This window comes from Pituophis catenifer, unplaced genomic scaffold (genome assembly GCF_029215685.1).
Source record: "Pituophis catenifer annectens isolate HBS135680 unplaced genomic scaffold, rPitCat1.0.hap2 SCAF_1, whole genome shotgun sequence".
In the NCBI taxonomy this organism is placed as follows: Eukaryota; Metazoa; Chordata; class Lepidosauria; order Squamata; family Colubridae; genus Pituophis; species Pituophis catenifer.
Window position 1 is genome coordinate 180,883,755 of NW_027256881.1, and position 13,822 is coordinate 180,897,576.

Below are 13,822 nucleotides of genomic sequence, written 5' to 3' on the forward strand. Positions count from 1 at the left end.
TTACAAAACACATTAGTATAGAGAAAGATGTTACAGGTAGTCCATGTTAAGGACTGCTTCATTTAGTTTCTGTTTCACATTTATGATGATGATGAAAAGTAACTCTACAGCCAATTCTCACATTTATGACTTTTTCAGGTTTGTAAATAAAAGGAAAGCTGAAATAAAATCATAAGCATTGTTGCAGTTTCATCCAGCAACTGTTTCACTTAATGACTGAGTTGCTGTAGCTAATAGTGGTCAGTGAATGAAGACTAACTACATTTCTCAAATTGCTTATCTTTTCTGCACTTAATCCTAGAATATGATAGCTGCGTTTGGCCAGCCCAAATAATTTACATTTTATTGTTTGTAATTTAGAGTGTTTGTGATCCAGCCAGTTGTTTTGTAAACCATAGTTAAATCATGGCTTAGAATATTGTGAGAATATAGCTAGCCAAACTGCATTGTGGACTTATTTTGAGTGCAACTTTTTTATTTATAGATTCCACTTGCAAGGAAAAGAGATATTAGGAGCAAATTGGATTAATTTGAAACATAGGAACTACTTGGCTACGGAGGTTCTCAATCATTCAGGTCATGGTTGTCCCAGAGGTGCTTTTCCAAAAGGCAACTGGACTTCGTTGGTTTTTTTCTTTGAAAATGTTCCTTCAGAACTGAAGGAACTTCTTGGATGAGAAGCAAAATATTTTCAAGGAAAAAGCCAAGAAAATCCAATTGCCTTTTGGAAAAGTAACTTTGGGACAGGAACTACTTGTTCTTATTGTCCATGGAGTAAGCCCTGACTCTTGACAAGTCCCTGCACTTTTCTTGACAACATTTTGGGTGTAGTTTTGCTCTCATAAAAGCTGCAGTCTATGTAATCTTCTTCTTTTGCTTATTATACCTTTTTATATGAAAAGTATTTCTACATTTTGTGAGAGTTTCTACAATAATTTCACTTTCAGTAAAGGAATGTTATAATTTATTCAAGTAGATATAATGGTCAAAAGTTTGTTTTCAGTTCAGATTTAATTCTAAGAATCTTTAAAAACAAAGTGTTAAAAGAAGATGATGGCCTACCATTTTTCTGTGCCAGATTTTGAATTCTATAACAGAAGAGGTATTGAATCACATGGGTACCTTTCGTAGCCCCCAGGACCAGGTGGACTTCATCCTAAAAAGTTTTAAAGAAGGTAAACTATATGGACAGTCATTTTATAAGGTTATGTATAGCTCCCTTGAACATTCTTGATATATTGTTACTAATGAACTGAGGTGATTTAAATTGCATTTAATAGAGAAAATTTAGAATGTGTGAGATTTTATCCAGTAGGTTTGAAATAATGCTGAGGTTCCTGCTTTGAAGGACAGATTATCTGGCTCCCCCCGCTCCCCCAAATGATAGGAATCATGCAGCAAAGATCTTTTACAGCATTTCTAGTATCCTTGGATTTCTGTCTTCAGTTCATCCCATCTTTTCATCCCAATCAGTGGTCTTCCCCTTTTCAATTTGCCATCATGAAGCTCAATTCTATCATGATTGTTCAATCACATTAAATGCATATATTGTTTAACTAATGAAGGTTTAATATAGGTTATTCATGTAAAGAAGATTTAATATTTAATTTAACCATCTTTACGCTGATGATACTCAGCTGTACATCTCCACCCCAGACCACCCCAATGATGCTCTTGCAGTGATGTCCCGGTGCCTCGAAGCCGTGCGGATCTGGATGGGGAGAAACAGGCTCCGACTCAATCCTTCCAAGACCGAGTGGCTGTGGCTGCTGGCGCCCCGATATAGCCAGCTGATACCATCGTTGACTTTTGGGGGCGAGTCATTGGCCCCCACAGAGAAGGCTTGCAACTTGGGTGTCCTCCTGGACACGCGGCTGTCTTTAGAAGAACATATGATGGCCGTGGCCAGGGGAGCTTTCTATCAGGTTCACCTGATTCGCCAGTTGTGCCCCTTTCTAGATCGGGACTCCTTATGCACAGTCACTCATGCCCTCGTCACTTCCCGACTGGACTACTGTAATGCTCTCTACATGAGGCTACCCTTGAGGTGCACTCGGAGGCTCCAACTGGTCCAGAATGCGGCCGCGCGGGTGATTATGGGAGCGACATGGCACTCACATGTAATACCTCTCCTACGCGAGCTGCAGTGGCTCCCGGTGGTCTTCTGAGTGCGCTTCAAGGTGTTGGTTCTTACCTTTAAAGTGCTCCATGGCTTAGGACCTGGGTACCTACGAGACCACCTTCTGCAACCGATAACCTCCCACCAACCAGTACGCTCCCACAGAGTGGGCCTTCTCAGAGTACCGTCAGTAAAGCAATGTTGGCTGGTGGTTCCCAGGGATACGAATGATCCCAGATCTCCGTACTTTCCGTCGTGCCCTGAAGACCTTTCTATTTCACCAAGCCAGACTGGCATAAATTTTTCAGATTATCTAAATTCTACACTGAAGATCTTGATGAGCCAAATTGGTTTAATTATTTTAAATTATTTTTATTTCACATTATATGTATGTTATTCTGACTGTTCACCGCCCTGAGTCCTTTGGGAGAAGGGCGGTATAAAAATAAATAAATAAATAAATAAATAAATAAATAAATAAATAAATAAATAAATAAATAAATAAATAAATAAATGATTATGTATTATAAGCTGCTGCTTTAAAAGTAAATTTCATTGTAATTTTAAAATGTTTGTAAACTGTTCTGGAAAACTTTTATTTCAAACATTACCAATTTTTTTTCACATAAGCATAAAATATTCCAGACACAAATCCTGTAACCATTATTTATATATTCTATTTTTGATCTTTGACTATTGGTATTTCTTTTTTTTTTCTTGTTGTTTGCCAGATGTTTCCTCGGAACTATATCTTCTCATCCACAACTTGGACAGTAAGATGTTAAGAGGAGATAAAAATCAGCAAATCCTAGGACAATTGTCTTCGCTTTCCAATGTCTACCTCATAGCATCTATTGATCATATTAATGCACCTCTCAGTAGGTTACTGGGTTTTTCAAACTGTATGTTGTGTGTAAATTCATCATAAATGCCAGACATTAGTAACAGGTCCCCTTGTGGTACAAGCATAATCTATTTTAGGACTGTTTTTTTATTCTGCATATTACCAATGGTGGAATTATTATTTTATATTTAAATTTCTTAAGAGACTATGATTTATTTTGTACAAGTTAAGCAGAATCTCAGAACAGTTCAATGGCAGTTTCAGATCACAGTTTATTTTAGCAGGGTGTTTTTATAAAGTCTTTTTATAAATAAGCGTTAAAGACATTGCTTCTCTACAAGATGACAGTACTAAATTTATGAGTCTGCTGTACTTTTACATTTGGACTTATTTAAGTAGTTTTAATCTATCCCTGCCTAGTTGGTGTTTGGAGGCATCCTAATTCAGCCTGCCATCTCAACATGGCAACAGGGAATGGACAGCCAGTTTAGTCTCATAAACTCTGTCAGCCAACCAGTTCATTGTAGACCTTAAATTATAGGATAATCTTCCTCTTACTTTGTCCTTTCTTTCTGTGCATAGCAGCCATACAACATATTCATCTCAAACAAAGGAAAAATTCCTAAAAATTTAAAAACTCTTTCTTATGAATTTCCTCCATCTTTGACATTCCAAATTAGCTAAAAGAAGTGTTTTCTCCATTTAAAATATAGCATAAAAATTGTAACACAACATAAACCATCTCTAAACAATCAAAATATAACTTCCACAGATTTCGTGCCCTTTGTAGATTTGAAAGATACTTATATACCATGCACAACCGTGTATGATGTTTACCTATCCAAATCCATAGGTGTATGTAATACTAATTTTTCTATAGGGAAAAGTTTTCCTGAAGGTAGTGGGGAACTTCAGCAAACGATGGCTGCTTGGAAGGATGGCAAACACAGTCAAGAGTTTGCAGCTCAGGATTTCCTTTCAGAAATGGATATGACATCCATTTGCTAAAGCTTAGGGCAGTGCAAATGGCTTTATAAAGCATTTTTCCACCAAATGAAGCATGCTTATTTAACATCTTCAGACATGAATTATCAGACATCAAAATTTAAATCTTTTCATAAGCTGGTACATAAGAGAAATCTTATGTACAACATACACAAAGAGCATAGAAGTAGATCATGCTAACAGTGTTTTGCTATTTTCAGTCCTGATTCCAAGATACGATGTTAGGTTACTGTCAGAGAGAGCCAAGGCAGTGAATACAGGGAACTGTCCCATCACCAAGCTTGCAATAGACTTTATCCTGTATTTATTTCTTTGAGCCTGTTGGATGTTATGGAAAATCATGATGCAAAAGGCAATAGTAATTCCAGTGGCTTTCTATTTACTTTGAAGACATTGATTTTCAAGTTCTTCAGCTACTGAATAGATCCCCAATCATTTCAGTCATTCCAGATGTTCTCACACAGAAATTTTCATCATAACATAGAAGGCAGACTGTGGTTCCCATTAGTTGTCAAAGCCAGAAATGTTGTCATTTTGATCTCTGTAGATTTTGGAGAAGCACTGAACATATAGACTTTCAAAACTGATAGTAGATTTATTGTAGAAAATCTAATGGAGCCATTACAAGAGAATTTCAGCAACAGAAGTATATCAAATGGAAGCTTTATTTATAGTAAATATTGAAATGCTAGCTCCTTTCTAATTTGCATCATGTAATGGATCCAAAGCTACTCCCATATTTATTCAATTGGCATCTACGTTGTTTTCCAACCATGCTCCTTTAATTAAGATTCATAGGACAGTGGTTTGGTCTTCCATTTTTCCATCAGTTAAACATTCTTCTGCGTGTCTCTAAAGATTCTCAGTCATCCAGGTCATGGCTGTCATCCTGTCAAAGAGCTTTTTCAAAAGTCAAGTGGTTATGTTTTTTTTCCTTGAGGAAGATGTTTCACTTCAGTCAGAACTGAAGAAGCTTCTTGGATGAGAAGCGAAATATCTTCCTCAAGGAACAAAACATAGTCCAGTTGCCTTTTGAAAAAGCACCTTAGACATTTTTCCTCTAGTTGTTTTTTCTATGGCTGTGTCATAAAAGAAACTGAGTGGATTAATAGGTGTGGCCTATAAAACTTGGTCTAGTCAAAGTTCTTGTCCTAAGAGATAGGATAAGTTAATTCACACTCTTGATGCCTGTGCCAGACATTTAGAAGGACTCTTCATGAAGAAAATCCAAGATCATTTTTTAAATAAAAATAAGGACTGGAAATGACTATTCAGCTGATACTATAATTGATGTTTTTCAGAGATGTATGATTTGAGACTCTAGGCTTTCATGAAATCTATGAAAACCTTGGTCACAGTTTTATTTATTTATTTATTCATTTGTCGCATTTCTATGCCGCCCAACTCCCTGGGGATTCTGGGCGGCTTACATCAAAAAATAATGCGAACAATATACCATAAAAGTTGTTTTAAAAAAAGATTTAAAAACCCATACACTCCATTCATGGCCGGGTCTCGCAAGATTGCACCAGCGAGATCAACGGCCCTAGGCCTGCCGGAAAAACCAGGTTTCACCTCTTTCCAGAAGGCCAATAGGGTGGGGGTGATCCGGACCTCAGGAGGTAATTGGTTCCAGAGAGCCGGGGCAGCCACAGAGAAGGCCCTCGCCCGCAGGTCCGCCAGCCGACATTGTTTAGCTGACGGGACCCGGAGGAGACCAACTCTGTGGGATTTTACCGGTCGTTGGGAGCTATGCGGTAGAAGGTGGTCTCGAAGATAGCCTGGCCCTAAGCCATGTAGGGCTTTAAAGGTAATAACCAACACCTTAAATTGTGTCTGGAGACCGATAGGGAGCCAGTGCAGCTCGCGGAGAATTGGTGTAATGTGGGTGTATCTAGGTGCACCCACAATAGCTCGCGCAGCTGCATTCTGGACCAACTGTAGTCTCCGAACACTTTTCAAGGGTAGCCCCATGTAGAGCGTGTTGCAATAATCCAACCGTGAGGTGACAAGGGCATGAGTGACTGAGGAGAGCCTCCTGATCTAAGTAGGGTCGCAGTTGGTGCACCAGGCGAACCTGTGCAAAAGTCCCCGTAGCCACAGCTGTCAGATGTTGCTCTAATCTCAGCTGTGAGTCTAGAAGGACACCCAGATTGCGAACCCGTTCTGAGAGGGACAATTTCTCCCCGCCCCCCCAAGGACCAGAGATGGACAATCGACATAGTCTTTAGGAGGCAATACCCACAGCCATTCGGTCTTGTCTGGGTTAAATCTGAGCCTGTTGACTCCCATCCAGACTCTCACAGCCTCCAGGCACCAGTACATCACATCCACTGCCTCAATGAACTGATGCGGGGTGGAGATATACAGTTGGGTATCATCAGCATATTGCTGATATCCCATCCCGTATCGTTGGATGATTTCACCCAGCGGTTTCATGTAGATGTTAAATAGGGGAGAGAGAACCGAGCCCTGAGGCACCCCACAAACAAGGGGCCTAAGGGTTGACCTCTGTCGTCCTACCATCACCGACTGTGACCGACCAGAGAGATAGGAGGAGAACCATCGTAACACGGTGCCTCCCACTCCCAACTCCCTTAGTCATCCCAGAAGGATACCATGGTCAATGGTATCAAAAGCTGCTGAGAAGTCAAGTAGCTCCAAGATAGAGGAATGACCCCCATCTCGGGCTCGCCAGAGATCATCCATCAGTGTGACCAAGGCAGTTTCCGTGCTGTAGCCAGGCCTGAAGCCAGACTGAAAAGGGTCTAGATAATCCGTTTCATCCAATGACCGCAGGAGCTGAAGTGCCACCACTTTCTCTACAACCTTTCTGCTGGATCCAGGGAAGTCTTCTTGAGGAGGGGCCTTATAACTGCCTCCTTTAATGGTTGCGGGAAGGACCCCTCCTTCAAGGACACGTTAACTAAAGCCTGGAGCCAGCCTCGTGTCACCTCCCTGCTGGCCGAAACCAGCCAGGAGGGGCACAGGTCCAACAAACAGGTGGAGGAACTCATCGCACCTACAGCCTTGTCTACTTCCTCAGGAGTCATTGGCTCAAACTCGTCCTACACAATAGGACTAAGACCCGCCCCCTTCAGCTCTGTCGGTATTGCCCAATCAGAGTCCAAGTCCATCCGAATCTGAGCAACTTTATCTGACAGAAACTGTACAAACTCCTCAGCTCTACCCTGCAAGGGCTCCTCCGCTCCCCCTACATTAAGGAGGGAGCGAGTCACCCTAAATAGGGCGGCTGGGCGAGAATCTGCAGATGCAATAAGTGCGGAAAAATGCGAGCATTTTGCCGCCCATATCGCCACTAAATAAGTCCTAATAAAGGCTCTCAAGAGTGTTCAGTCACATTCAGATTTACTGGTCCTCCAGCGTCGCTCTAGACATCTCTTCTGGCGCTTCATCTTCCGGAGCTCCTCGGCAAACCAGGGAGCTTTCCTAGATCCACTGCCATTGAGAGGTCGCAAAGGCACAATCCTGTCCAATGCCCCAGACACTGCCCTATTCCAGGCAGCCACCAAGGTCTCGGCTGGACTGTGGACAAGGGAGTCAGGTATCTTCCCAAGCTCCTTCTGAAACCCTTCCGAGTCCATTAGGCGTCTGGGGCAGAACCACTTAATCGTCTCCGCCTCCCTGCGATGGAGGAGTGGCGTCTTAAAGTCCAACCTCAACAGGAAATGATCTGACCACGACAAGGGAGAAGCATCTATATCCCTTAATTCCAGATCCTGTCTCCACTGCCCCAAGAGAAACACCAGGTCAAGTGTGTGTCCTCCCCTATGGGTTGGACCCTGAACTACTTGAGTCAGGTCCATGGTTGTCATGGAATCCATGGAAGCCATGAACTCCTGAGCCACATCTGAGGATTCGCCAAGTGACGGCAGGTTGAAGTCCCCCAGTACCATAAGCCTGGGGAACTCCACCGCCAACCCGGCTATTGCCTCTAGCAGCACAGGCAGGGCTGTTGTAACGCAGCTGGGAGGCAGGTACGTCAATAACAGGCCCAACTGAACCCTTGAGTCCAACCGCAAGAGGAGAGACTCACACCCAACAACCTCCGGGGCAGGGATCCTGCGAGGACAGAGACTCTTCCGGACAATAGCTGCCACTCCTCCACCCCTTCCCTGGAGTCACGGCTAATGCAATATCTGAAATCCGTCTGGGCACATTTCTGAGAGGGGAACATCCCCCTCCTGGCCCAGCCAGGTCTCAGTTATACATGCCAGGTCAGCCTCCTCCTCTAGGATTAGGTCCCGAACGAGGGGAGCCTTGTTAACAACAGACCTGGCATTAAACAGCAGCAGCCTGAGGCCAGGACCCTGACATCCCAAGTCACCAGGTATATGAGGTGAGCCCGATGAACCAAAACTAGAGGGGCTGGCAGAAGTAATCGCTTTGAGGCAGCGAGTCCTAGTTCTCTGAGAGCGGCCTACCCCTTGGCTCTCGCCATAACTACCTCTCCCAGTTGTAACCACAATATTCTGGCTCTCCATCCCCCCAGAGATCCCCTTCCCCACCTCAGCGGCCCCCCTCTTCACCAGCAGGTAAGGCACCCCACTCATACTGAACCGGGGGTCATATCTGAGCCCCCATCTGCTTCTGCTTGCACACTCAGCAGAGGGGACTCCATTTCCTGTCCCCGGCTCCCTCATTCTCCCTAATTCCAGCCACTCCAAACCCACCCCTTCCATTCTAAAATAATTTAAATTTCAATCCATCCCAAACACACTCACACATACACACCCTCCCAAGATAAAATTAATATATCGAGCAACAGTAAAAAGTGGTCTAAGCTTCAAAAGATGTCGAATAAAATTCAAGCAAGTCTGGGAGTGCTCTAGGGACTCTACTGATGGCTTGTGAGGAGCCACATATTGAGGTATCCCAGCAAACAACGAATGCCCTCCAGTCACTGAGCCTTAACCCTGTCTGATCATTTCCACTCCACCATCTTGCCTTGGGAGGCCCAGTGCATTTCACGGAGGCCTCCGGTTTTTTTCTTCAGATGGTCCTCCTAGTTGAAGTCCTGCTTTCTTCTCCACTAGGACAGTCTAAGGGGCCACAACTTGGCCCTGTTTAAAAACGTTTACACAGGAATAAATCCTAGTTCTTTCTAAAGACAACCTCATTTTCAAAAGGATTTGAAACTAATAGAATAATGTGATGGAATAAGATTGTGTTTAATAATTTAATTATATTCATATTATATTATATTTTCTTCTTTTTCGGAATGCATTCCCCAGTTTGCCACCCAAAAGCCAGTTGAGTCCCTTAAACACACTTCTTCATTAAAGATATGTGCTCTTTTCTAATTAGTATCAGACCTTATTCAAACAACAATTTGTCATAAAAAGAACTTAATTCATGTAACAGTTTGGAATTACTGTGGCATTTTTATGCTGGCATATCATAAAAGATGTTATGGAAAGCCATTTCCACATTTACAATGCTCATAGTTTTATGGTATGTATTCTCTATTTTTAGGGCATTCATATTTTCTTTCTTTTTGATATTTGTCTTCTGCATTCATAGTGTGGGATCAAGCAAAACGAAGCATGTATAATTGGTTGTGGTATGAAACGACCACCTTCAGCCCTTATGCAGAAGAAACAGCCTATGAGAACTCGCTCTTGGTACAGCATTCGGGATCTTTGGCATTGAGCTCCCTCACACATGTTCTTTGCAGTCTTACTTCTAATGCAAGGTAAGAGATAAGTCTGTGAGAAACAGGAGAGATTCTTCCGTATGACCAGAAAAAAACCTAGTATGTAAGACTAATACTAAAAATATAATTCTTTTATACATTGCAAGTGGGGATGAAAAAAAAACTTAATGGTGTTTTCCCAGTGCAGGATAGGGAACTTGTAGCCCTCCAAATGTGCTGAACTGTGGCTACTAACTGCCCCACTCAACAAGTTGAAGGATGTGTGATGCTCTTGAGTTCCTTTGAAGCAATGTGTTGTAATATGTTTCATAAAATAGCTGAGATAGAATGCAAATCTTTGATTTTGCTTTATTGCATTTTTCTGCTTCTTTTAATAAATGAGGTATTTTAAAATAGACAGATAGGGTTTAGATAAATAGGGTTTTTTTTTTTCTTTGGGGAGAGTAAAACCAGCTGATAAAAAATGGCAGCTACATTGATGCATGGAATAGCAAGAGTTACTCCAATGTTTAGTGGAACCACTAAAGAAAATATAAAAGTAAGAATATATAAATGGTATGAGGAGTATGGATTTTTCCTAGGAGATTTTTCCTCAGTGATAAGTACTCATTCCTAGTTTTCTGATTGAATTCTATTCCACTGACTAGGTTGTTAAGTGAAATGGTCGCTACATGAACACACAACTTTGACACTGTGAAGATCACAGTGGTTGCTGTGTCATCCAGAATTTTTTTTTCTTATATAGCTCTGCCATTGTTAATTTCACTCTGGTCTCCGTTTGTCAGGTGTATGAAATCTGGTTGTAAACGTGCATATTGGTTCAAAAATGAATTTTTAAATTACTGTCATATTTGCAAATGTTTTCTAATTGTGGTTAATCGCTAAACAAGGAGTGAATGTGGATGTATGGTTCTTGCTGTATTTAACTATATTAACATGGTTGTCTCTCTTTCTAGGGGTATCTTTAGGCTCTTAGTAGAGTACCAATTGGAGAATATGGATAATCCTTCCTATTTAGGTAAACATGCAACATTTGTAATTTGTTTCCTGGAGTTCAAACAAGAGCAGTGTTGTCAAGACAAGAGCTTGGTGGAGAATTTTGACACTGAACATTATCTGTTAACAAACAGGCTGAGACTTAATGTTTTTTTTTTTTCTAGTTGGAATATGGTATAGCTTTAAACTAAAAGAAATTAGTAGGCTAGGATATATAATGGAAAATATTTAAGAGCAGTCTGAGGCTTTGTAATCAGAACCAATTCTGGTCTTGGGCTAATGGATCTCATTTTTTTTTAGGTTGTAAGGTTTTTCTGAGCACATCCTCACAAGGAACACAATTTAAATGGTGAAGACGACTCACTATGCAGAGTTCCCTTTTGAATTTTGCTCACATTAGCTTACTCAAATAGTTGTTTGGGAAGTAGTTGGAATATAGTTTTCCTCCTTTCATTATGTTCCATTTCTTCAATTCACCAAACAGCCAAGTCATGCTCTCTTGGTTTCTATGGTCATCTAAGCCTTTGACCATATATTAATTAGTGTACAAATGTAGGAAAATTCCAGTGCTGTTTCTCATTGATAGATTCTGATGCATACTGTTTTTGTGTGAGAAAATAATAAATTACTTTATTATAACCTTTTGGTCAATTATCGATATATTTATGAAAATGAGTATCAAATAATGGCGGAACTCATGCAAAATCTAAATGCTGTTGAACATTCATAAGGTTCAAGTTATAGATAATTCTTAAACCATGAATATGTTCTTATGTTGAGTTAAGCCAAGAACAAACTATATTATAGCTTAGAATAATGTGGGCACCAGCCACTGGATTAGTGCAGACATAGCCTCAAGTTATGATGTAGCTTACAATATTTTTCATACTTCTGACTAAGCAATAATTTCCATTATATCCAAATCACAATATAGAGTAAATTGGCTTTGCAATTCTTGTTTGTAAATTACTGACTTTACAAACCTTTCTTTGTTTAATTTGATGATAAAATCAGAATATAAAAAAGAATGAACATATGCAAATTGACATATATGCAGACAGATAAGAACAGAATGGGACAACTCTTCACGGCCAACTCGCCACAGACAATTCAACAAATATAACACTTAAATTAATTTCAATGGAACTATGGCCAATAACAATAAAACAAAGCCAATCCAGAAATACAGGAGTTAAAATAATTTCAATGAAAACGCAGTCACCAATAATAAAAGTGCATGAAACAATTAATACGATGTTGAATTGTCCCATGGCAAATTGTCCTATGGTGAGTTGGCTGTGGCAAGTTGTCCTAGACTTGATCAGAACTGTGTTGAGATATGCACTGAATATACTTTGAGCTTGAACATTGGTGGCTTGCTTTGTCTTTGGTATTTTTCTACTGTAGTTTTAAACTAATGTTATGTACAATAATAAGTGCATTTCTTATTGAAAGTTTTAGGGAAGAAAAATACCTTCAGCACTAGCAATCAAATTCTACAGATTACATGATGTTTCTTGGTGTTGAAATGAGAGTTATCCATTTGAACAAAAATTTATTTTTTATGCCTGATATTAAACTTCTTTTGCTTCTCTTTTACTAGGTCTTTCTTTCCAAGATTTGTATCAGCGCTGTCGGGAGGCCTTCTTGGTCAATAGTGACCTAACTCTTAGAGCTCAGCTCACAGAATTCAGGGATCACAAGCTCATTCGGACTAAGAGGGTAAGTGAGGAGAATCTTTGTGTCAATTGTGAACTTACATCTTATTTAACCATGTTTTGAGAAAGAATCCAGGTTGAATTATTATGGTTACATTGATAAATGCCAGGAGAACATCACATGTTAGGTGTTCGTAATGAAGATAAAATGCCATATTTTTTGCAATCAGGGTATTGATAGAAGCCAAATAATGTTCTTACTCAGTTATACAGACTAAGACACAAGGATAAGTTTACTGTACTCCTCACAAAATATTGAATTTTGTACTAGAGCAGAGTTCCCCAACCTTTCTGGGCTGGCGGCCCAGTGGGAGGGGCAGGCGCCTTTATCTATGCATGTGCGCAGTGAATGGGGTCACAAGCGCTGCCACAATGCTCATGACACTAGTGCCCACAAGCTGCTGCAACGCTAATGTGAGTGGGGGATTTGTGTTCATGGTGAAGCTAGCACCCGCACAACACTTGCAGCATTGCTAGCACCAGCACGATGTCAGTGCAAATGGGGGTGCACTCGCAGCATTGCTAGCACCCGCGCAACACCACAACGCTGGTGCGAGTGGAGGGTGCACATGCGAACACTGGCCAACCATTCAGGTTGGGGTCCCCAACCTGGCCAAGAAGCCAGGTTGGGGACCCCTGTAGTAGAGGGAATAAGTAAAAAAAAAATAATTTTTATATTTCTAAGCTAATTCTCAAATTTATTTTCAGGGTGCTGATGGAGTGGAATATTTATTAATTCCTGTGGATGCTGGAATATTGGCTGACTTTTTGCAAAAAGATAATGATGTTTGAAGGCTCACACATTCAAACTCATTTTGAATTTTATCCTAAGGTGTGGCCATTTTGCAGATCTCAGGAGTCTAATCTGCCTGTAATAATGGAATGTGATGCTGTATAAGCAAGCCAATTTTTAGCTGCTCAGGTTTCTCCCTTTGCCAGTCTATATTATTGTAGACCAAGAAAATGTCATCCACTGATATTACTGTGCCTTCTGTTCATAAATCTTCTGGAAATAAGGATTGAACTGGAGAACTTGTGTTTGATAATACATGCGATTGGCTATTAATAGCTGAATTCAGCTATTGACTGGTATATTTTTAATACATCATAGGCAGACCATTATTGATCTTCAAATGTGTGTCATGTGAGATGGAAGGATTGGGTTAGGAATCTGGTTGGACTGGAGCAAAATAAACCATTGATACCAGAGATGTGGATATCATCGTTTTATTAAGAATTTAGCCTTAATTGGGAACAAAAGATTCCCCCATATAAGCCATTTTAAATATGACAACAGCTGTGTTTTTGTCAATAAAAACAACTGTAAATATGCTTATTTAACCTGTTTTTCTTACTTGATTGTTTAAAAACTGTCTGAATAAAAATAAACATGCAATTATGTCCTTTTTTATGGTTCTTTTATGCCATATAACTATAAGACAAGAAAGTCTTAGAGACTATTT

The 13,822-nt window shown here is 40.4% G+C and overlaps 1 protein-coding gene across 1 annotated transcript in view; it reads left to right on the top strand.

Annotated features, from left to right (window-relative positions):
• ORC2 (origin recognition complex subunit 2) overlaps nt 1-13,685 on the top strand; it is a 31,506-nt gene extending 17,821 nt beyond the window's left edge. The window contains exons 13-18 of the mRNA XM_070933261.1: nt 1,079-1,175; nt 2,851-2,997; nt 9,513-9,684; nt 10,602-10,663; nt 12,245-12,363; nt 13,068-13,685. Coding sequence (XP_070789362.1) covers nt 1,079-1,175; nt 2,851-2,997; nt 9,513-9,684; nt 10,602-10,663; nt 12,245-12,363; nt 13,068-13,151 — 681 coding nt within the window. The 3' untranslated portion in view covers nt 13,152-13,685. The remainder of the gene's footprint in view (nt 1-1,078; nt 1,176-2,850; nt 2,998-9,512; nt 9,685-10,601; nt 10,664-12,244; nt 12,364-13,067) is intronic.
• The last annotated feature ends 137 nt before the right edge of the window (nt 13,686-13,822 follow it).